The following is a 25,634-nucleotide window of genomic DNA, read 5'->3' as shown; positions in this document are numbered from 1 at the left end:
TGGCTCAGAATGGCAATCCGCTCATTCCGAAAATTTCTGTAAGTTGATCTCTGCACATAGATAGATGGAAGATGCTTGGAAAACTACCCACTCGCACAGAACGCTTGGTTCTGGAACCATATATTCCAGCGCCTATGCCTTCTGGTGTCTTCAAGTCATCTGTGTACCAGTGCAGGGTGCACTCTTGGGGTTTCCTTTCAAATACTGGTGAACTTCCGTTTTTCCTTGTCGTCCAGTTCAATACTGAAATTCTTTTCGGATTTGATTTGATATCATCTCTGGCCAGCTGGGTAAGTGGGAGCTGCATATTCAGCAATTCCATTTTCTTAGATGACCTCTTTCATCTTTTATCGAAGCCTACTTGTTTATAGCTTTTGGAATAAGGTCGTTGGTAAAAAAATTCACCACAGGCAACCTAGCACTGAAAAACTGGCGCTAAATAGCCTAGACAAAAAAAATTGCTACACCAATTGTGAACTATTGGCAGCTCTGCTGGTATATGGTAAACGTTCTGGCATAATTAGTAGTAGTATTGCCAACTTCAACATGAAGTCTGCTTTACAGTAACAAAAAGTTGAAAGCAAACATTAAACATTAAAATAAAAAAGGCACTTTTCGATTGAAAAATCGGTCAAAATCAAAGCAACGAAAAATAAAATGATTGCGTCACTGATTGTGCATTATTTGAAACGTTTTTAACTCTAAAACAAATTTTTTCTCCCGTTAAAAATCTTGTACTTTTTTCTACAGTAAGCCGGTAAAAGCAACAAAATTTCGCTGAAATAAATTGGAAAATTTGGCGTGCACTTTGCGCGAGTGTAGCGATTCTGATAGGAGGGGGGCAGAGATTGGCAAAACTAAACTGGAAAAGTGAAAAAGTATAGTGCAACAAAGTTGGGTGAAGTGAAGACGAAAGAAAGACGTGGGTAGTCGTAAACAAAAACAGTGCATTCGTTGCAGTTTGATACAGAGAAGCTTGTAATCACGTAGTTTCGATACTCTGCACCACGATTCAGCCAGCGGCCGGTATTCGCGAACGTGTTCCGTTGACAAAAATATTGCCGCCTCTATTGCTCACACGGAAGTCGAAGCGGCGGAAGTGTGTATATCCAAGCGGGAGCACATTAGTGCGCGTCTATTAATTCGTTTTGTTTTGATAGTTTTCGCTTAGCGGTGCGTGCATAGGTAAGAGTGAGACAATACCATAATCGTAGGGTGCACACTTTGACAGCGAAACAGAGTGGAAACGTCGTAAAAGGCAGAAAGAAATTCGCCTTAACTAGGACGGACTTTTTTCGCTTAGACCATTTTGAAAAAATAAAACATGGCTGGTAGAGGCAGCATCGATCATTCAAGGTAAATATTTTATAAAAATCAGATATTTTAAGAAGATTTCGTGTGTTTAAATTGCAAAAAAGTGTGTTAATATGTTTTTGTGATACAATGCATTCAAGATTAAGTTAGAATGTGCTTTAATGTAGGGTGAAATTGTGAAGAAGTCATTAGATATTTTCACACTGGCTACGGACTGGGACCAGTAGAGAAAAGGCGACGTCTTCGTCGACCGCACAAGGCAAGTGATTGTATGATGATTTACTGTCGCCAATTTAGGAAGCATGGATGAGTAAATTGGTTATATAAAAATTAATTAAAATGCGCGGGGAGTTACAAACAACAATTAAAAGTATAGAAAACGTGTATATTTTCATTCATTGAAAAAAAAAGAGTAGTTGTGTGTAGTATTCGATGAGAATACAAATCGGCGGTGGAGCATGTGCAAAACATAGCGGATGCATAAATGTCAAATAACGCGCAACGCAGTCGGCATTTGGCCGACGTCACCCTATCGCTGCTTAGGTTGATATAAAGGTTTGGCGATAGGCTAGGTGACGTCGTCGACAGAGGTTATGGTGACGCCGATTTGGCTATAACACATATCCTGTCAGCAATGTGGAGAGATGATATTAACGTGTATATGTGTTTTGACCTAACATATCGGAGCTAACTTCCATGTTAAAAATAAAACGTGCTTTGAAATGCCTATGATGAAAGGGGTGCGGGGGCTTAATTAAATTAATAGTTCTATATAAGTAAAAACTATACTTTTTAAGAATTTGAGCACAGAGGCTTTATATATAAAATACTCAAATATTTATGTAATAGAGGCGCTGAAATATTCACCTACATATGTACATATGTACATTTAAAAGCGCAAAGAAAAATTAACGTAAATATGATTAATAAGCCAAAAGAACTGCTTATTAAAAATATATTTAATTTGACCTTTAAGAGGTCACATTTTTTCAATGAAGTTCGAGAAGCATTAAACACACCCCCTTAGGATTTTTAAAAAATTCCAAAAACCAAGTATCTTTAATGTTGTATGTACATAGTAATATCTGCTATCCTTCTTTTGAAGGAACTTTGGAGACCGTCCAGGAAAGCAATTACCAACGGAGCCTCCATTCATTGCATATGTAGGAAACTTGCCACAGGGACTAGTACAAGGCGATGTGATTAAAATTTTCCAAGATTTCGAGGTAAAAAATGTACGTTTGGTTAAAGACCGAGAAACGGATCAATTCAAAGGATTCTGTTACGTGGAATTTGAAACGTTGGATAACCTAGAACGCGCTTTGGAATGCGACGGACGCATTAAATTAGATGACTTATCTGCACCGTTAAGAATTGATATAGCCGATCGCAGGAAAAACGAACGGTTTGTGAATTTAACAACGATTAATTGTTTATGTTAATGTATATCTTACGATGATGTGCTTTGCAGGGGTGGAGCTACCGGTGGTGGCGGTTTCAACAAACGAGGCCCGCCCAGACAAGGTGGTGCTACCGGGGGCAGCGGTGGTGGTGGTGGTGGCAATCACCAATTCAATCGTGGTGCCGGTGGTGGTAATCGTGGAGATAATAGAGGTTCGTACAATGATAATTATGGTCACAACGATAGAAATCGCGGCGGAGGCGGCGGCGGCAGCGGTGGTGGTGGTGGCATGAATAGAGGATACAACGGTAAATAAAGTACACAGGCCACAGTGAATGCATTCGTTTTCTCCGATAACTCCTAAATATGTTCTGTCTCCATTATTCCTATAACTATAATCTGCTAATTTTCTATTTTGCTTATTTGTTCCATTTATAACCATGTTACAGCTTTGCCCCACAACCAACACCCATACGTATAACACCCGTAGTTGCCTCTTCCAAATCCATTTCTCGAATACGTCTTTCGTTTTAATTTTTTTCTCGGACACAAAACACAAAGTTTGATATTAATAGTTCTCGAATTTATTTACACATTTTAAGAAGTTTTGAACACAGCTAAAATAGTATCTTGGACTTTTTGTATTAACACATTTCAGATCGTCCAGCGAATCGTGGTCGTTATGGCAATTTCAACAATGATGATCGTTTCGAGCGAAATCATGATCGCAATAATCGCGAAGGAAGCTTTGGCGCTCAAAGTCGAGATGGCGGAAACGATCGCTACAACAATTTCAGTCGTAATAGAGGTGAACGCGAGCGTACACACTTTAATCCCAGTCATAATGAAAGACCCGCACCGGCTCCGGCTCCGTTAGGCAGTATAGGTAAGCCCTAGATTTGCATTGTTTATTTTTCCAATTGCAAAATTAAGCGTTCTGGGGTTGTCTGTTGCTGCAATCTGTGGTTGTCGAGATATTGCTGCAACTGTAGATGGGGCAGTCCTTTAGGATGTGTTCTATACTAAGCGGTGTATTACATTGCATTTGTATTAAATTCCCGTTTATTCGGCGTTAAAAATACTACCTTTTGGTGTTTCTATAAATCTCTTTTAATATTTTTAACAATAATTGAATTTAATGTTTTTGTAATAATTGAAAAGAAATACTTAGAATGGAGTGCACTGTAGAATTAAATTATCTGGTTAATAGTTCTCGGGCAAGAAATTATCTACTCTTTCAGAGATTCTTCTATGAAGGAAGTATGATGCTAATTTTAAAAATATTTTCGGTGTACAATATCGTGTAGCTCCTTTATCGGGATGTTCAGAAACAGTTATGTAATGCTTTAGACGGCTCAAGTTTTCCTTTATTTCGTTCCTAATAGATGACAAGGTGTATTTTATGTACAGGGTGGGGCAAACTCGATTCCCTAATGTAAACTGGCCATAATTTTTGACGTAGACGTAAATGCGGCTTAAAGTATGACATTTTAAAAAGTAGACGTCAGTAGAATTGTAACCATGTCGCAGTATACACCTGTCGAACGTTCTGAAATCGTCGAACTTTACATTAAGAATCAGAACTCAATTATTCTGACTCAACGCGCGTTTCGTGTAAAATTTCCTCGGAAAAAAGCACCTGATCCTAAGACAATTCGTGCATTATATGCTAAATTTAAATCTACTGGTATTCTCAGTAATGTGCCACGTCCAATTATACACCACAGAGCTAGATCAAACATCAATATCACCATTGCACAGGAGCTTTTGCAGGAGCTTTTTTTCCAAGTCGATTAGTGTCAAAAAAAGGTGATTTTGACTGGCCGCCGCGTTCACCTGACTTAACTGCTCCCGACTTTTTTCTGTGGGGATATTTAAAGGGAAAGGTTTACACTAACCAGCCGAAGACACTTACAGTTTTAAAAGAAAATATTCGACAAGAAATTGCAGCCATAGGACCAGACACATTAAAAAAAGTCATGGAAAATGCAAAAAAACGAGCTCAACTTTGCGTTAAAGAAAAAGGCAAACATTTGCGTGACATCATATTTCACACATAGTGTAATCGAATTCTATCGATTAACATTAGTTAACAAAACCGATTAAACTTAAATCTGTTGTATATTTTTCACATAATATGAAAAAAAAAAATAGGGAATGGAGTTTGCCCCTCACTGTACATACACAAGGCAATGAATATTGCAGAGTCTGATTTTGCACGCATCTCCCGAATAGTGAACAGAATTATCTTAAGTGGATCAAAGTGATTTAAGAATTTTAGTGGATTTATTTGTAGAAGCTATTTTTAAGTGGCAAACAACTTCATTGATTGGTGTGCTTATTATGCAGCCTGCTTCAACAGATGGCGTCGACTCAGATACTGCAACCCGTGCTATCTCAGAACCTTTGTTAGGTGTTTGACCAAGCTCATCCTTCAACTTGTGGTATGTGTCTTGATGTTATTCCACAAATGGAGGGACCTAAAGTTTTATGTCACATCGAACGGTAGATTATTTTTTATGAGAATCTTTTTCACAGCAAAAATACCCTGGAAGGGTTGCAATTGCTTACCGAGGTGCGAGAGGTTAGAAAAAAGTTTTCCTAGCATTTGATGTTTCATACTCACTGTTGGTTTCGAAACCGTGCTCTCCCGAATAGTAATCACGCACAACCGTAATCAGCTACGGCGGCCACCACTCCCAAGTGATATCTTTGGTTTTTTCATGTGCTGAAACAGCTCGACCTTTAGAGATCGCTTCCGTAAATCAGAATGGGACATAGCGTTCTTACTGCATAACGTAAAATAGTATAATATCCGTTAATTATACGAAGGACTGATGACAGCAACACCTTTGTAGAATGATACGACACGTACGTTGTATCAAGAGACACTGATCTCACCTGTCTAGCACCCAACTATTGGAGAGTGAGAACTCGTAGTCGTCTAATCTAATGACCAGAAGCTATATTGCTTACCGGGCAAATACGTTCGACCTAAATTCGGCCTTAAATTTTTTATAAAAAAAATATTTTTCGGTGAGAAAAAATCTTCGATTAATTACTAAAAAATATATTTAATTCATGGAAAAAAAGGCACATTTTTATGATTTTTTTTTTTTGATGACACAGTTAAAATTTATTCGTCAAATCTTTTACTACATAAAACTATAGCATTTGAAGTATATTTTGTGAAATTTTCATCCAAAAATATTTAAAAATACGGCAATGGCAGAAATTATTCGGACGCATCTCAAAAAAAGTAGTTTTGCGGTGCCCCTCATAACTCGGTGTTAAATCATCTGAAATCAAAAAACCAAAGTTATTTCGTTAGATAATCGTTTTCTCCGGGTAACGCCGAGAGGGTTTTTTGAAATTAAAAATTTTTCGATTTTTGGGAACACGTTAAAGTCAAAAACACGATTTTCGCGTAAAAAATCGGTGAATTAGTTACCGTAAAAACAAAAGTAGCAACAAATTCGAAAAAAACTCTTCGGCGTTACCTTGTAAAACATCTACAGAAAAAGTGTTCAAAATTTCAAAAGGATCGGTGCAGTAGTTTCAAAGTTATGAGGGGCACCGACTTTGAAAACGTAAGTTGTGGGAAAAACGCTTTACCGCTAACGCTAAACGCGGTTGAGCCAGGTAGGTAGCAACACTTACATGGCTGTATCTTTGTAAGTTTTGCTCCGATTCATCTAAAATTTTCACAGAATATTCTTGAAAGGTTCATCATTTAAAAAATCAAATAAAAAAAATGCAAAAAAAAAATTTTAAAATGTTTTATGAGTTTTAACCTACTGAAATAAAAATATTAAAGCTTACCTCAGGTATGAATGAACCGTGGAACCAATCTTTAAAAATAGCCGCAGTCATTCATGCGGGTTTCGAATGTCGATAATGCACTGGACAGTCAAAACCTTTAAAATAGCGGGGATTTTTAGTCTTTCCGACTACAAGAAGCTTGAGTTGATGAGTTCCTGACGCATTTGAACAACACAAGAAAGTTACTCTTTGCTTTTCCATCTTTGCACCTGGGGCAGTTTTTTTCTAACGATGACACATACGTCTTTTGTGGCAAAAATTTCCAGTATAAATCGGATTCATCGGCGTTGTATAGTTTCTCACGACTTAATCCAAGCTCCTCCATTTTCATCTTTAACGCCTTTTTGAATGGGTCAACTAACTGGGGCTGTGAAGATAGTTTTTCTCCAGAAACTTGGAGCAACCGACCACCATATCTCTTTTTAAAATTTTGAAGCCATCCATCACTGGCATTGAATTCAAGGCAATTTTCTTTAATTTTAAAATGAAGGTCTTTTGCTTTTTCTTTTAACATAAGCCCGCTAACCGGGAGCTTTTTGTCTCTTATATTCAAAAACCATCGATACAGAGATTTTTCCATCTTTGGGTACTCTGAATGACGTAAAGTTTTCCTCTTTCCAGGATCGATAAAAGTATTTTTGACATATTTAGAGATAGCATTTTTATTTTTATTAATTCCGCATATTTTAGACTTTCTCACTCCATATTTACGCGATAAATTACCCTTTAACCCTTTCGCAAATATTCCACAATATCTGATTTTTTCTCTTAAGGTCAAAAACTTATGCTTTTTTGTGTGCATTTTTTAAACTGATTAATATTAAGTTTTTTTGCAAGAAAATGAAGTACCATTTATGCTCGCATGAAATGACCAACTTACGATGTTGAAAATTCGTATTGACGACTGAAAATAGGAGAAGGCAAAGCATGTAAATGTGTATGCGAGTCAACGCAAGCATTTCTCAGCGACGGTTTTGTTCATTTTAAATTTTATTAACTAGGGGATTCCCCGATTTATTAGGCTCATGAAATTCGATAAAAATTTGAAAATCAATAATGTTCATATTTTAGAGTTTTTTCCACAAGTTCATATTTTAGAGTACTCAATGGAAGCGAAAAAGTGTTCATATTTTGGGGTGTTCATATATTAGGGTGTTCATATTATAGCGAGTGCACTGTATTCTTAAATATATGTACATTAAGAAAAAAAAAATTAGAAAAAATCGATTTTTTGAAAATTCTAACTGTATATAACCCCATAAGGCACGTAATTACTACAGTGGTCATCCTACATAGGCTTTACAACTATATAAAACTCTCCCGTAACGAAAAATTCGTCAGACAGAAAGCAAACTGAAACGGTTCTACGGAAAGCATAAACACTAAAATGAATTTTTTTCCACCATCCGAAGTATTATCAATGCAGGAGCCGCTCGTTTGATCCCACTTGATCGAATATTTAAAACTCGCTTTCAACTCCTAGCTGGTGTTATGACACACGCAGTTGATTGTGGTTTTAGATGCGGTTAACCACTTTCGAAAACCTGGATTTATCCTTTCGTTGGTCGGCTGCCATTAAAACCAGCTATTATTTTAGTAGTTTCAATCTTCTCTGTCGAGCAAAAGTCTAGATTATGAATTGCTTATGCCTGAAATGGAGTTAAGGGGGGAGCCTGGTTTATAAGGTCAAAAAAATCATTTTTTTTTTTTTCGTTTTAAGCGATTCCTAATATATTTCCGAATATTCACACAAAGTTACAGAGCTTAATTCTCAATATTTCCGTAGATATAAAGCCAAAGGTAGGCGAGCGTTAGGTAGTTACGCTGTGACCGGACAGCTATAGTACAAACTTTATCTTCTTTTCTCGACTTTTCATTTTTATGATTTCTTTGAATTGGCATACATGAATGAAAAAAAACTAATGAACCTTTTGAAATGAATCATAGCTTGTTCCCTTCAGTATTAAATTCTCTTCTATTTGAACTAACAAAATTAAAAAAAAATTTTTCAAAAATTTTTATACCAAATTGAAGTGAATTTTTTTTTTATAGAAAGGTGTTTTTTTCTTTAAAACCTCCAAAAAGTTGAAATTTTGGAATTTCTCTCAGTTTTCTTAGTTCATCTAGAATAAAAAATCATGATAATTAGAAATCCATTTGAATTTTTTGCTTTAGATAATAATTACGAGCTGTATCTTGTACGCCAGCTGGAAACTCCAGCGTTGCAGCGCTCTACTAATTTCTATGTTAAACATTTTTTTCAACTTATTTTAACCAGTACAAAAATTTTTTATACTTTTTAAATGTTCATTAAAAGATAGAAAAAACTTTGCAGTGCTAAATAAATTTTTTCCTTAAAAAAAAAAAAAAATCGCAAAGTGATGCAATTTTTAATTATATATTGATATCGAGGCAGTTTCTCTTAGGGCGCCACCGTGGTAACCATTCTAACAAAGCTCTACTTCGAATCGAACAGCCACTCCAATAAGTGAGGGACCTTCTCGGACTGTTTACATCCCAAAGATATAAGGTACCTTGGTTGGGTATTTAACAATCCTCTACAACAACAAAAACAACGAGCGCCTGGATAAAATGCAAATGCAGTCAACCGTAGTGCGTGTACGTTAAAAATAAGAAGAGCATACTTTTGTGCGAAGAACTCGTGATTATGGGTTAATATAGAACGAAACTTCAAAAGCGAATGGTATAGTTAAAAGTGGTTGTTGTTGTAGATACTTACTAACGCTATCAGTGCGGTGTAGTCATCGGTCGTCTTCGTCTAACTCATCTAATGGATATCCAGAAAATGTACTGTTTCGACAGGTTGGGTCCAGAGGGAGAGGGGTGTTAGGTCAGTAGGTTTGATAGGGCATGTGAATAGGTGGTTAGTGTCGTGCAATGTGCCTCCAAATGCTGGAAATATATTGGGTATGTCGAAGTCGATTCTGGATAAGAGTTTAACTTATTACAATATCCAGCTCGCAATTCGGCCGAAGTTACGCGGGCCTCGCGAGGCAGCTGAAGCGCTTCGTCTGCAATAGGTGGTGGTTTGATTCAGATAACGGTATTAAGGGCACGTGAGTTTAGGAAGGTGGTAAGGGTGTCCCGATGAATTTCGTTTAATGTTTGTCTGTATATGGTCCGGTCCATTAGTTGTTAATTGTATTTTGCCCTGCATCTCGTCAGTGTAGTTGAAGAGATGCCTCGTGACGTGCCTGAGAGGTGGCTCAGACTCATTACCATGGCAGCGGGTTCTACCTTACCGGAATGACTCGGGCTTTTCCCGACCAAGGTCTGCCGCCCCAGTATACTAAATCTGTCTAGTGCACCGTACCTCAGATGTTCTTCTTCTTCATCGGCGTATCCATGCTGGATGTCCACGATTACATACAAACGTTATAGTGGTCTTAGCCAAATGGCTAAGTTAAATATTAGACCTGCCTAAAATATCTGTGGTGGGGACTATATATGTATTGTATATTTATATGGCGTTACCATTCTCGACAGTTGTTGATGGAACAACATCAAACAGTATTAAACATTTTATTGTGAAAGCTGTTGAAGGAACAGTCCTTGGCCAGTCCCGGAACGTAGCGTAGGCGTCTATATGACTAATACTATTTCCGTTTCGTCAAAACTTACTGAAGTAGCCCGTTTATTAAGTTTTTAGTACATATGTATATACGATTTGTATGATTTGGTAGTACAAAAACTGCAACTGATCTAAAATCATGCCAAAGGAAGTACTGTTGTATTTCTCGTTTGGGAAGATCTATTTTGTTTTTGTTCTCTAAGGTGTATCTCGTTTGTTCCTCCGAAATCATGTCAAAAGGATTACACTTTTATTTCAAGCATTGGGAGATTCCACTTCCACTTTACAGATGCCAATATTCGGCAAGGTAACGAAGCAATTGCCGCCGCTGTAGCCGAATGTGTTGGTGCGTGACTACCATTTGGAGGTGCGTAGATTTGAATGCCTGTGCATGAAAGACTAAATGATAAAAAATTTTTGTCTGTCGCGGCAGGCAATGGGAAACCTCCGAGGGTATTTCTGGTATGAAAAAGCTCGTCATAAAAAAATATCTGCTGTTCGCAGTCGGCTTGAAACTGTAGGTCCCCCCATTTGTGGAACAACATCAAGAAGCACACTACAAATAGGAGGATGAGCTCGGCCAAACATGCAATAAAGGGTGTAAGAGCCTTGGGCTAAAAATTCCCATTCCCACCCTCTTTTTCAGTTAATACTAACCTTAAAAAGTCAGCTGTTAAAATTTCATTACATTCTATTCATTAGCTCGTGAGTTATTGTGCTAAGAGTGACGCTACTTTTATTATTTTCAAAATAATGGAACGAAAAGAATTTTGTGTTTTAATTTCTTCTTCTTGTTGGGGAAAAATACCTTTCAAGCGAAACAATAGTTTGAGAAGTGTTATAGGGACTCCGCTCCATCAGAAACAAGAATGGTTTGCTGAGTTCAAACGTGGTCGTATGATAATGCACAACCCAGTGGGCGTCCAAATGAGGCGGTAACACCAACAAAAATTGTTTTGAATGATCGAAAGTTGCGTTAGTTAACTGGCATCGTAAAGATATCAGAAGAACGATTTGGCTTTATACGAGTATTGCATGAGCATTTGACTATGAGAAAGCTCTGTTGTTGTTGTTGTTGTTGTTGTTTTTGTAGCAGTATCTTTGCCCTGTCAGTGTAGTGTAATCACCGGTCATCTTCGTCTAGCTCATCTAACGGTAGGCCCAGGAAACTGGCTGTTTCGGCGGGTTGGGTCCAGAGGGAGAGAGGTGTTGGATGGGTGGGTTTGATGGGGCATGTGAAAAGGTGGTTAGTGTCGTGCAGGGTGCCTTCACATGCCGGACATACATATGTTTAGTATGTCGGGGTCGATTCTGAATAAGTAGGAGTTTAACCTGCTACAGTATCCAGAACGTAATTGTGCAGAGGTTACGCGGGACTCTCGGGGAAGCTGGAGCTCTTCGTCTGCAATTGGTGGTGGTTGGACTCCGATAACGGCATTCGGGGGTCGGGAGCTTAAGAAGGTGGTAAGGGTCTCCCGATGAATGTCGTTTATGGCCTGTCTGTACACTGTCCGATCCTGGAGTGGTCGGTCTGTTTTGTCCAGGATCTCGTCCACGTAGTTGAGGAAGTGCCTCCTGATGTGCCTGGGAGGTGGCTCAGGCTCAAGCAAGTGTCTGCATGGGTGATACCCTGGCAGAAACTGCTTGCTGAGCAGTTTGTTATGCTCCTTCACAGGGAGCATGTGAGTCTCGTCGTGCAGGTGTTGTATGGGGGACATCAGGAGACATCCTGTCGCGGTCCTAATTGCAGTATTTTGGCAGGTCTGGAGCTTCGTCCACTGCGTATCACTAGTTCCAGGCGACCAAACAGGCGCAGCATAGTTCAGAACCGGTCGGCCTATTGCTTTGAAAGTCGACAGCAACATTTCTTTGTCTTTGCCCCAAGTGCTGCCGTCAAGCGACTTGAGGACCTTGTTGCGATTCTGTACTCTCGTTGCAATAGCGGTTGTATGCGCTGAGAAGGAGAGCAAGCTGTCAAAGGTGACTCCCAATATTCTGGGGTTGTTTACCGTCGGTATTGGGGTATCATCGACGTGTACCTAAGGTTGCAGCTGCAGACCTCCTTTGTCCAGGTGGTAAAAAGGGTCGCCGTGGATTTAGTGGGAGAAAGTTGTAGGTTTCTCGCAGTGAAGAAGCGATAAAGGCGGGCGAGGTAGTCGTTTACTTTTGTGCATAGGCCATCAATGTCATTGGCCGACGCCATTATCGTGCAGTTGTCGGCGTATGAGACCAGTGAGACTCCCTCTTATTCCCATGGCAGCCGGTTCTACGTACCGGAATGACTCGGGTTTTTCCCGACCAAGGGCTGCCGCCCCAGTATACTAGCCCTGTCTAGTGTAACTCATATCATCCCCCGCCTTACGTCACAGGAGCAAACTCCCGCAGCAATCCTGCTCCAAATACTTCTCCTCAGAGCTGGAATCGAATCCAACCCTGGGCCAGAAGTATTCTACTGCTGCGTCTGCCACAAACGGCTTCACCCGAACTCAACCTCGGTTAGGTGCAACAAGTGCAACGGGTGGAGCCACCTTAAGACCTGCTCGGGTCTTAAGTCACATAGGGAGTGGTCCACACGGTATGTGGCCAAGTGTTGCTCCCGCCAGCAGGCGACTAATGCCTCCACGGCTAACACACCCCCTGATAGGCCGGCACCACCAACCGCCACCACCACAAACACCTCCACGGTGAGGAGCCTATCGGAGCAACACAACTCCCCCTCAACCCCTCCCCTTCCTTCCAGCTCCAACCCCAGTGCGGGGACAAACCAGCAGCTCCTGGTCCCCCGCACAGTCTGTTCCGTGTGTCAGGCCGTAATACCTCGGAATCTGGTAACAGTCCAGTGCAATTCCTGCAATGGCTGGTGCCATTTTCGGAGATGTTCCGGCCTGCGCACCACCCGTGAGTGGACAACTGCCTACGTTGCCCCCTGCTGCAGAGCTCTGCACCCACAACCGCCCCCGGAGGCGCGGCCGCCCATCACCATCAGGCCGCAACAGCCACAGTGGATTGCGCAGCAGGCCCAACGCAGACAACACCACGCGTCCCTCACCCCCCGGATTACACTGACCTCGCCGAGAAGCTTCAAGCTTCTCCAACTAAACTGCAACGGACTTATGAGCAAGGTCGACGAGATAGTCGACTTTATGAACCGGCACAGTATCAAGATAGCTGCGGTCCAAGAAACAAAGTTGCACGCTAGGTCATCTCTGATCACCAGGGATGGCTACAACGTGCACAGACGTGATCGCGAGCGAGACAATGGTGGTGGCCTAGCGTTTATAGTCCACCACACTGTGCAGTATCGTCTTATCGATGAAGGAATCGACCCCAGGGACAGCACCTTAGAATGTCAAGGCATAGCTGTCCGGTCAGGCGATTCCGAGCTCGAAATATTTAACATATATATACCCCCTGTCACCTGCTGCCCGGCAGGATATCACCCTGATATAGGTGCGCTCCTCAGAGGTGAAAACCGATTGGTTGTAGGTGACTTTAATGCGCATCACGATCTTTGGCATTCAAGCCTGCCAAATGATCGTAGGGGACAGCAACTGGCAGAGCAGATAGACGACTCGACATTCAGCACAGTGAACGACGACGCCCCCACCAGGGTAGTGAGCAATTGCAGCAGCTCGCCTGACCTAACAATTGCTAGCGCTGGTCTGATAAATAGCATAACGTGGCGACCTATGCTATCGCTTGCATCAGACCACTTGCCCATTATCGTCTCGATCGAGAGACCTGCCGATTTCGTTTCCGCGAATCACCGGTCCTATTTTAACTTTAAAAAAGCTAATTGGGCCGGCTTCACGGAATTTACTGAGGACACCTTCGCCGCTCTTCCCATCCCCACTGATGTGCGCGTAGGCGAACGCGCATTCCGCAAGGTGCTCACAGCTGCTGCGGCTCGCTTCATCCCTGCTGGAAGTTATAAGGACATTCGTCCTCATTTCCCAGCCGAAGCAGCCAGTTTAGCGAACGAGCGTGATCACCTACGCCAGGCCGATCCCGGGGATCCCCGCATAAGGGATCTCAATTTGGAGATCCGGCAACTGGTAAACCAGCATAAGCGGACCAAATGGGTTGAGCACCTGAAGACCTGCAACCTCACCTCTGGGGTGAGTAAGCTCTGGTCCACCGTTAGGTCTCTGTCAAACCCGACGAAGCACAACGACAAGGTGGCCATCACCTTCAACGGTTGCACTTCGTCGGACCCGAAGCGATGCGCGAGCTACTTTAGCCGGCTTTTTATATTGCATCCTCCGGGCGACAGAACCAAGCGTCGTGCTACCAGAAGGCTGCACAAACTGAAGAACAACAGTGCGCCACTTACTTTCTCCAGTGATGAGGTTCAGGTGGCCATCAAGAGTTCGAAATCATCGAAAGCCATTGGCCCTGACGGCTTAAACGCGCTGATGCTGAAGCATCTGGGACCCCTGGGAGTAGGATTTCTCACAAGGGTTTTCAATCTGTCCATGGCCACTCTCATCATCCCTGAAAAGTGGAAAGCAGGGAGAGTGGTCCCACTACTGAAACCTGGGAAACCCGCCAACCAAGGGGAGTCTTATCGGCCGATAACTCTCCTTTCCCCAGTAGTGAAGACACTTGAAGCCCTCCTACTCCCACTCTTTACGAAACACCTGGCCCCAGCCCCACATCAGCACGGTTTCCGACGAGTGCACAGCACCACCACTGCACTCACCGCCATAAACGCCCAGATAAATCGCGGGCTTAACCAAAACCGCCCCTGCGAGAGGACTGTCCTAGTAGCGTTGGACTTGAAAAAGGCTTTCGACACAGTCAGCCACTCCACGCTACTAGATGACATTTATCAGTCGACACTCCCGCCAGGGCTGAAGAGGTGGTCCGCGAACTACCTGAGCGGTCGGCACTCGTCAGTGATTTTTCGAGATCAAATGTCAAAGCAGAGGAAGATTAAGCAAGGCGTACCGCAGGGTGGTGTCCTTTCACCCTTGCTTTTTAACTTCTACATCTCGAAGCTCCCCCAACCACCAGCGGGAGTTTCCCTGATCTCATACGCTGACGATTGCTCGATAATGGCGTCGGGCAATGACATCGATGGCCTGTGTTCCAAAGTGAACGTCTACCTCACCGACCTTTCTCGCTTTTTCACTGCGAGGAATCTACAACTTTCCCCCACCAAGTCCACGGCGACCCTTTTCACCACCTGGACAAAGGAGGTCAAGCTGCCCCTTAAGGTAAAAGTCGACGACACACCAATTCCGACTGTGAATAACCCCAAAATTTTGGGTGTAACCTTTGACAGCTTGCTCTCCTTCTCTGCGCATACAACCGCAATTGCCACTAAAGTCCAAAATCGCAACAAGGTCCTCAAATCGCTGGCCGGCAGCACTTGGGGCAAAGACAAAGAACTGTTGCTTTCGACATTTAAGGCAATTGGCCGGCCGGTTCTCAACTATGCTGCGCCTGTCTGGTCGCCTGGAACTAGTGATTCGCAGTGGACTAAGCTACAGACCTGTCAAAATACCGCCATTCGGACAGCGACCGGGTGCCTCCTGATGTCACCTATACAACATCTTCACAACGAGGCACAAATGCTCCCAGTTGCGGAGCACAATAAATTGCTCAGCAAGCAGTTCCTGCTCGGATGTTACCGCAGGTCTCATCCCTGCAGACACCTGCTTGAGCCCGAGCCGCCTCCCAGGCACGTCAGGAGACACCTCTTTGACTACGCTGGCGATATCCAGGACAAGACCGACCGTAACCTACTGGACCGGACAGTATTTCGACAGTCTATAAACGACATTCACCGGGAGACCGTTACCACCTTCTTAAACTCCCGTCTTGTGAATGCCGTAATTGGAGTCCAACCACCACCCATCGCAGATGAAGAGCTCCAGCTTCCCCGTGAGACCCGTGTAACATTGGCACAACTACGTTCTGGATACTGTAGCAGGTTAAACTCCTACTTATCCAGAATCGACCCCGACATACCAAACACATGTCCGGCATGCGAAGGTACCCCGCACGACACTAACCACCTCTTCACATGCCCCCTCAAACCGACTCATCTAACCCCCCTCTCCCTCTGGACCCAACCCGTCGAAACAGCATGTTTCCTGGGCCTACCCCTAGATGAGCCAGACGACGACGAACGATGATATGACTACACTGACAGGGTTACCTATGCTGTTAACAACAACAACAACAACACTCCCTCTGGTGGCTGGGGGAGTTTCGAAATGTAGAAATTGAAAAACAAGGGTGAAAGGACACCACCCTGCGGTACTCCCTGCTTTATTTTTTTTTTCAAAGTGGGTGCCGCGTTTGCTCATTTTCAAGACAATGCACCGTGTCACACGTCATTCAAAACAATGGCAAAACGACATGAATTGAGCTTCAAATTGCTCCCACCGTATTCGCCAGAATTGTCTCCCAGCGACTACTGGCAGTTCGCAGACCTAAGCAATGCTCGTCGGTAAGACATTTCGCTCAAATGAAGAGGTTATCGCTGAAACCGAGGCCTTTTTTGAGGCAAAAGATAAATCGTTCTATAAAAGTGGTATTGAAATGTTAGAGTGGCGCTGGAATGATTGCGTTGTTCTTAATGGAAATTACGTTGATAAATAAAACTAATTTTGAACAAAAAAAAACATGTCCTCTTTGTTGGGCCCAGGACTTTTCAGTCCAAGTATTGAATGAAAATGAAAAATGAAATGAAATCGTTGACTTTCTTAATTTGTTTATGACAATTAGAGTTGAGCAAGATCTTTTACAATAAATGTTGCATAAAAAAATATGGACACATTTTTTTAGTAAATCTAAGTAATTTTTTGAATTGAATTTTTTTTTTGTAGATGACAGCGAGAGGCCACGGTTAAATTTGAAACCACGAACCATTCAAGCGCCCATCAATGCGCTGGCAGAGACAAAGCAGGCGGCTGCGATCTTTGGCAATGCCAAGCCTCGCGAAGAGAAATTCAAGGAACCAGAGAACGATACTAAGGAGCACGACGATGTAGATGAATAAAGAGAGAGTGAGAAGAGAGTCGTTTTGTCGTATAATTGAAATAAAAAAGAAAACTAAAAGCAGTAAACAGAAAGAAAACCAGACAAAGAATAAAACTTCAATACAAATTGCTATAAACATTAAAAACTTTATATGATAAAACTTAGCAGCAGTAACATCAGCAAATAGCAAATGCAAACATCAAAAATAAAATCATTTTTTTTTCTCAAGTGGCATCTTTTGCGAAAATGGAAGTGAAAATAAAAGGGGAAAAGGATATTTGATTAAAGCGGACAAGGAGAAAAAACGTGCGAATTGAAATAAATAAAGAAAAAACGAGCGAAAAGTAATTGTGCAACACGAGTAAAGACTCTCAAACAAAATAAATAAATAAAAGAAAAGAAAATTACTAAAACTAAATTGACGTTAACGCGAAAATAGAAAGCATCAGCATCGACTGACTGAGAGCAAAAGCAAAGTTAATATTACAGAGCGAAAACACGAAGTTAACGGGCGCGAGTGAATTTAACAAGGGACTTGTTAAACAAGCTAGCTAGCAGGCCTAGTAAAGTCTAGTGGGTTTGGTATTGTGGGAAACGAAGCGACGCGTGGGTGGCGATTGCGGACATAACATTCGTTTGCGGACATTGTAAAACTTGTGACGGCAAAGAGTTTAAGGCAGAGAGGAAAGGTGTATGCAAATGAAAATCGAAATTAATTGGAATTAAACAACTAGATATTTTAAAATAAAGGAGTAATGCAACAAAAAAACTGAATAATTTAAAACTTAATGCAAAGCGGAACGCAAAATATAAAAAAGCCTATGTTAAGAATATATTTAAATAAACTTATTAATACTATACACATATATTATAGAGTTCTAGACTACCACAGATAACTGAAAAGCGGAAAGCGAAAAGAAAAAAGAAAAAGAGTAAAAAGCAATAAGATGGAAAAATTTGAGTAAATTAAAGAAATTAAAGTAAAAACCCGATCCGAGGTAGAAAAAGCAGTCAAAATAAATAATTAATCCCTTCCCTCCTCAAATTAGAAAAAGAAAAAAGGCAATTAACATAAAAGCAAAGCGCTACACACGTTAAGGAAAAAACACACGCATACATAACAACAAATTATATTAATTATATTTAAATTTAATATAAATATATGTAATAAACTACTCTAATATAAATATTTGCATCATACATACAAACAAAAACATATTATATTACATTTTACATGTGACCACAGTAAGAACTGTGACTAAACGACTTGAATGTGAAAACAAATAACAGTAAAGTAATAAAGTAAATAGAAACAGCAGAACATCGTATTGTCCACACAGAACGAATTACAGAGCAGAAAGAAGTTGAAAATTGAAGGAGAGGAGGAAAATATAACTAAATAGAAAAACTAAAAGAAGAGCGAAAAACAGTAAAGTAACTAGAGAGAGGGTCTTTTAGTAGAGCAGTTAAGAAAACAGTGAACAGATAAATATTTGAATAAGAGAAATTCAAGCTTGCTAGCCTTAAGCTCAGCTCTAAACAAAATCAGTAATTTCTGAAACTATATATCATCCCTTCTGATTTTTAAACTACCAAAATACGGTTACATTTGCCAATAAATATAAATAAATAGTTTTTTTACTATATCAAAGCTGCTTGCTAAATCCTTTTTTTACTCAATCGCAATTGTTTCTGTGCGCCTCCGCAGGATTTGAAATTTGTCACTATCTTCCGCCTGGCTTTTGCCAAACACCGGGCAGCAAATAAATACAATACAAGTTATTGCAGCCGACAATTAAAAAACTCCCAGTGCTATTGCCAATAAAACTTCGTCAGCAAACCAGTCACATTTTCGGGAGTACTCTGCTTATATATACTTCGAGTCTTACTCAGCCTGCAATATATCTACACATGCGTTTATATATTTACATAATTACAAAATAAGAGAATACACAAACGTTTTTATTATACAGTTTAACTACAAAATTATTATTTGTATTAAGTATACCGGAACGCTCACCCGAGACCCCGATTAAAGATTTGTTTTCTACTTGCGCACATCCCATTAACCCTCGCGTTTGTTTCCCACTATTTACACCATTAAATCCGATCCACTTTATGCGGCTGTTCCTTTTATTTGTCTAATCATCCACTTTGCACTCTTGCTATCTCTGAGTTGTAGTTTATTATATATATATATTTTTTTTTTAATTTTATATACTTGTTTATGCATGTTTGCAGCGCGTTTTTGTTATAATAAAAATTATGATTTTTTATTTACATTTTTAATTTCACTCGAATTAGAGGCAAAAACGAAGCAAGTAATATTAAATTTGCATAATTCAAAAACAAAGAAAATATTATATAAAAGTAAAAGATAAAGTTAAAGAAAGCAAAGAAAATATTTAAAAATAAAACAAAAGGCAAATATAAACGCATAAAAAAAATTTTGTACACAGACCAAAGGCGAAAACAGCAGACGGTAAATCAGTATAAAATTTAATTACATAAAAATTAATACTTAATTATTATTAATGGTAATAATTAATGGTAATTATTAAAGTAAAGTAAAGAAGAAAGAAAAATACAAAAACACGACAAAAAGTAAAAAACGCAAAAAATTAAGCAAAATAATAAAAATAACAATAAAAGAAACTATATTGAATAATTACTTTTATATAAGTATATTTAAATATACAAAAAGGATGCATACAATTATTAATTTTATGTTTACTAAATTAATAAATACAATAATTCAAAATAAATCAAATATTCTATTCTTTTTAATAACATTGAGGAAGAAAAATTATGAAAATGTGCAGAGTGGGGTGAAGTCCAGGCGAATCTATAAAAATTGGTATCGGTAAATCAACTGATTTGTTTTTTTCATTCGCCGTATCTACAGCGGTGGACAGATAAATAGCACAAATGTTAACCTTATATGTTAAGTTAAGGGGGTGGTAGGGTTTAGCGCTAAAAAAAAACACTTTTTTTGAATTTTTTACAGAAATATGGCTTAAGATACTTTAATAAAATCAGTTGCATGTTATTGTACATCTTTTCAATAACTTTTTAAAAAATATTAATAATAAAATATTGACAAATAAGCCCATGACAGGGTTTTTTTTGATTAAGAAAACGTGTGCCAAATTTAAAAAGAATCGGTTGAATAGTTTCGGAGTTGTGATTGGCACCGACTTTTAAGAAGTCGTTTCGGGAAATTATCGATGCTCCGCATTCGAGGTAGAGTGCCTACAAAGGCTATAACTTTGAGAGTTCTGTTCCGATCCACTTAAAATTTTGACACAACATCCTTGAAATGATTTACTATAAGATGAGTGAAGAAAAAAAATTTCGATTTTGTGACCCTATCATTGGTCCATATTTCTTTAAAAATGAAGCCGGCCATAATGTTACAGTCAATGGAGAGCGCTATAGAGCCATGATTAATGACTTTTTCGTGCCTGAGGTGGACGATGTTGATGTGGACGACCTTTGGTTCCAACAAGACGGCGCTACATGCCATACAGCCAACGCAACAATCGATTTATTGAAGGAAACTTTTGGTGAGCGCATTATCTCGCGCCGTGGACTTGTGGCGTGGCCTCCAAGATCGTGCGATATAACACCGCTGGACTATTTCTTGTGGGGCTATGTGAAGTCGCTTGTCTACGCAGATAAGCCCGAGACGATTGACGTCTTGGAAGAGAATATTCGGCGCGTTATTGCTGACATACGGCCCCAATTGCTGCAAAAAGTGGTCGAAAATTGGGCCTCTCGGCTGGAATTTATTCGAGCCAGCCGCGACGGTCACTTGCCCGAAATCTAAATTCTTGGCCATAACATTAAATTATATACGTTTTATTTCATCTTGAAAACCTAACCTCTAAAAAAACACCCTTTATACCGTATGAGTCAAAACGGAAAAATCTATTCAGAAATAGCTGAAATGATGATGTGCTCTCGGAAAATGGTTTATAATGCCCTTAATTTAGTTAAGAAAGATTCATCCTATATAAGCAAAAAACGGAAAGAAAACCAAAGGCGCGAAAAACTGATGTTAATGTGGATAGAGCAATAATACGCAAGAGCAGAGCAGATCCTTTTAAGTCGGCCCGGCAAATAATGCTTGAAATAAATCAATAATCTCTGGTCTACAGGTGTCCAGAAAGCTTGTAGAAATGCGACTTAACGAAGCCCAGCTGTTGCATAAGCAGAAAACCCCACTCCTCTCAAAAAGACATATCAAACACCGATTTGCCTTTGCAAAAGCCCACAAAGACAAATCTATTCAGTTTTGGAAAAACATACTTTGAATCGACGAAACCAAAATAAATAGGATGGGACCAGATAAGAAAACTATTGTACGTCGTCCAAAAATCAAGCGCTAAATCTTAAGTTCACAAAAAAGACGACTAAACACGGTGGCGGAAGCATCATGGTTTGGGGAGCTTTTTCCTGGCCGATTGTTCGCGTGGTTGGTAAAATGGATAGATTTCAATATCTGGACATACTCCAAAATAAAATGGAGCCATTTGTGTTTGAGTTTATGTCATTAAATTGGACATTTATGCAGGACAATGATCCAAAGCATACTGCAAAGACAGTAAAGCAATGGCTCAGAAGAGAAAAAATTAATGTACTGGATTGGCTGGCGCAGAGCCCTGATCTCAATCCAATAGAAAATTTGTGGAATGACGTCAAGGTCAAAATCGCTAACAAAAATTTTTATGATTTATGGGCCGCAGTTGAGGAGGCTTGGTACTCGATTCCAAAGGAAAGATGCCATAAGCTTGTAGAAAGCATGGAGCGACGGCTTGAAGAAGTAATCAAAAACGGTGGATATAGTACAAAATATATAGTACAAATACTTATAACTTTACCTATCTGATTTGTTTACTATTTTTGCTTTTATTTGGAATTTTTTAGGATGCGCTTTTTATGTGTCGTTATCAACGGTCTCGTAAATTAAATCAGAACTGAAATTCTTTTTGACGATTTTTTTGTTTTAAAGTGGAAGTAAATTGTTTATTTTTTATGTTGCTTTTTCCCCAATAAAAAAAATTATTTAAAAACATATTCAACTCTTTGCTTTCAAAGTCTAAATGTGCTATTTATATGACCATGGCTGTATGTGGCTGTCAGTACGGAATGAAGTAAGATGAATTCATTCTTTGTTTTCTACTTATACTTTTCCAATACTTTGCCGAGACAATGAAACAAGGTGTATTTCAAGGTGAATTGAGTACCTTAGGTGGCGCCTTGGCGCGATTTTGACAATTCTGATCCCAGCTCCCTTCGCAATACAAAACAAATGAAAAAAAGTAGGAGAAATTACATGTTTGTGAAAATCATTGAATGTCTTGGTAATATTCTGATTTGTGAGATTTCAACTGACCAAACTTATGAAAATTAAGTGCCGTGTCTGCAAATTGTGAAAGCACAAATTAATATAATATAAAGGCTCCAAGTGCAGCTTGTTTGCGTATTAATCCGTATATATAATTTATTGTGTTTGGTTGTTTCCCTTGCTTTCGCCTACTCTTCTTCTTCATACACAAATAATTCTCCTTTCCTTTTGTTTGTTAATTCATCGACTCTTACGACACAGCGAGTTCGGAAGGCGCAATATCTTCTATCGTTTTTGGGTGGATTTATTATAGGTGATGGCATCCACCCAGCTGACTTTTTCGCCGCAGTGCAGAATAACGTCTAAGTGGCTTGTTTTACTTACATTCGTGCTTATGTGTTAACTGTGTATATTTTAAATAGCGAAAGAAAATTTCGAGTGACAAAATTTATAAATAATATAAAAAAATATGAAAAAGTGTGCATTGTGTTTAAAACAGGGAAAGAGGGGTAAAGGTCCCTTTTTTTTGGCGTTCCTGCTGAGGGACCAAAACGGCAACTGTGGATCAATGCATGCCGAATGCAGCTTCGACGCAATTACGTGATATGTGTGCACTATTTGCGGTCACATTTATTCGAATGGTGATAAATACATATTATATATCACCTCTAGTTTGCGTCTTCCTTAACACAGGCCGACAGCATCTCAGACCCAGAAACCAGACTATATACTTCCGAAGGTTTATGATGCGCTGAATCCAAATCTGGCCTCAGAATTGCTTTATCAGCTCTGGTTTTCGAGATATCCTAACCTAAAAGTGCAAAAACCACCGTTTTTGTCCTTATTTGAGGTTATGTAACCTTGCAGATGTTTTCTTTCACCAAAATTAAAGGATGGCATCTTCAAACACAAGCCTTCTTTTTTCAAATGGCGTTGAGTTTGCTCAAATATCACTTTTTTTCGCTGAGATATCGCATTTTGAAATTTTCATGTTTCTAAATTTTCCTACACCTGAAAATTGATTGAGATAACATAGACATGATATAGTCGATTATTAATTTTCTTGAATTGAGTCTTATTTTTCTTAAAATTTTGTCTCACACCATAAGTGTGCTAACTCACCAAACCCACACAGCCCTAACCCCTAGAAACCACCCCTACCATACCGTAAGCAGGCTAACCCACTTAACCCTGGAGACAGTGAGTTTAATCACATATCTTTCTTGAAAAAAATCTTATTTTTCTTGATGTCTCACAACACAAGTAGGCTTAACCACTTAACTCCTAATCCACCAACCCCCACGTATCTCCTAATCCCTAGAAACCATCCCTACCAAAACAAATTTCAAAATGCGATATCTCAGCGAAAAAAAATGATATTTGAGCAAACTCAACGCCATTTGAAAAAAGAAGGCTTGTTTTTAAGGATCCCATCCTTTAATTTTGGTGAAAGAAAACATCTGCAAGGTTACATAACCTCAAATATGCGCAAAAACGGTGTTTTTTGCACCAACCACGAAAACCAGAGCTGATAGAGCAATTCTGAGGCCAGATTTGGATTCAGCGCATCATAAACCTTCGGAAATATATAGTCTGGTTTCTGGGTCTGAATGTTGGTTAAATTTTGTCGGCCTGTGTAATAAAGTCGCCTTGCAATGAAACGTACAAATCATTGTTGTTGGTCAAATGCCACTACCTTGAATGAATGCGGTTGAAGTTCATAGAGTTGTATTTCAATTGCTGCTAAAGTTATCAATGACATGTAACTGTCAAAATATTCAGAAGATCTGCCATTTCAACATGCAACATAGTTGATGTTGCATCAGCGGACAGTAGTATCCAACTACAAACAAATGAAGGGTGTCCGCATGGTCTTACCACCCCTCCTGTGGAGCGTAGTAGTTGACGTCTTGTTTCACTTGCTGGTGAACAACGGCATCCTCTGTCAAGGATACGATGTAATGCTCCTTCGATAGGTTAACATACACTGTTTGATCCAACTTCATTCAACAACACAACCGCACGAGAGGTAAGTCCGTACAATAATACATACTTGGTTCACCATAATACATGATTCGCGGATACACTTTCTGAAGTCTGTTCTACCAAACATACTGATTTTGCTCAAAGATGATAGATTATCAGGTTTGGCCTTCAGCTATGGTGAAGAATGACATTGAGCGAGAAACTTCGGCTGCCACATCACCGAGTACGGCAGCCGAATTCTGTCCCCTCATTTCACACGTATTCACACACTCGCCCATTCAGTCGTTGTTCAGACGGCAACGAAGTGTCATTAGTTGATTTTTTTCTTATATCACTAACACCATCTCAGTTTTTTGTAAACACATCTCCTGTTTCGTCAGCCTATCAGCTGATTCTGTAAAATTCGCTGAGAGCCAGATAAAGGTCTGTTATTGGCCACACGCTCTCAATTTTTTTCACCATGACACGTTGCGTAATATTTTAGTGGACCGTTTCTAATACTCTTTTGCGAATTTTATTTTGACATCGACTTGTTTCTTGTCGACTTCCTGTTTTTGTTTTTAATTTTTCAGCTGGTACTCAAGCACTACTATTTTAATTGGAATAAAATGCATTACTAACAAAGGAGGAATGACGCATACTGATAAGACCAGAACACATCGAGCTTCTGAGAATAAACTCCTCTGGTTAAAATGAACAGAAGTCGTTCGCAGTAGCTCCTCATGGAGAGCAGAAGCGAACGGTATAAACTATGAGGCATACAACCTAGCCCGAAATTTGAATATCTCAACGCAGTCACTAATCAGTTTTCTGTGATGATCAGATTTCGATGTACTTGGGCTTAAGAAGGAATATTTTCAAAACCTTTTTGTACAATTTTTTTATTCATCCTTTGTGATACTGTTGCAAGGGAAAAAGGGAGATGAACCAGGAAAAGAAAGGAAAGGTGAAGGAAACTGCTGCAACAACAAAAACAGCTAAATCTTAGCCTCGCGAGAGCAGTACAGATGAGAAGCTGAAATGATTCCTCCTCATTCTCCATACAGCTGCTGCAAAATGACGGCGGGATAATCAAAAAGAACAGAAATAAAATGTGAGAGTTTAAGCTATGTTAGGATAGAAATTCACTTAAGCACCTCAGATCCACTCGTTGCCAGAAGGATCTTGCGACCTAG

At 39.8% G+C, this 25,634-nt stretch overlaps 1 protein-coding gene across 2 annotated transcripts; it reads left to right on the top strand.

Moving 5' to 3' along the window:
• The first annotated feature begins 549 nt into the window (after positions 1–549).
• LOC129236837 (eukaryotic translation initiation factor 4H) lies at positions 550–19,893 on the top strand. Of its 2 annotated transcripts, none has more exons than XM_054871090.1 (5): positions 550–1,356; positions 2,420–2,719; positions 2,786–3,024; positions 3,375–3,602; positions 16,970–19,893. In XM_054871090.1, exons 1-5 carry the CDS (start codon positions 1,325–1,327, stop codon positions 17,140–17,142), a joined length of 972 nt encoding a protein of 323 aa, XP_054727065.1. In that variant the 5' UTR covers positions 550–1,324; the 3' UTR covers positions 17,143–19,893. The 2 variants fall into 2 exon arrangements, with proteins under 2 accessions (XP_054727065.1, XP_054727066.1); XM_054871091.1 differs by having other exon boundaries at positions 551–1,356; positions 2,786–2,928.
• The last annotated feature ends 5,741 nt before the right edge of the window (positions 19,894–25,634 follow it).

This window comes from Anastrepha obliqua, chromosome 2 (assembly GCF_027943255.1).
Source record: "Anastrepha obliqua isolate idAnaObli1 chromosome 2, idAnaObli1_1.0, whole genome shotgun sequence".
Taxonomy (NCBI): domain Eukaryota; kingdom Metazoa; phylum Arthropoda; class Insecta; order Diptera; family Tephritidae; genus Anastrepha; species Anastrepha obliqua.
The sequence above is the reverse complement of the archived record's forward strand: the minus strand, read 5'-3'. Positions and strand labels throughout refer to the sequence as shown.

Bases quoted from the DNA above. Each gene is read 5' to 3' on its own strand.
- LOC129236837 (XM_054871090.1), top strand. From the start codon at position 1,325: ATGGCTGGTAGAGGCAGCATCGATCATTCAAG. The intron at 1,357-2,419 runs GTAAATATTTTA...CTTCTTTTGAAG, and splicing joins GGCAGCATCGATCATTCAAG to GAACTTTGGAGACCGTCCAG. The intron at 2,720-2,785 runs GTTTGTGAATTT...TGTGCTTTGCAG, and splicing joins GATCGCAGGAAAAACGAACG to GGGTGGAGCTACCGGTGGTG.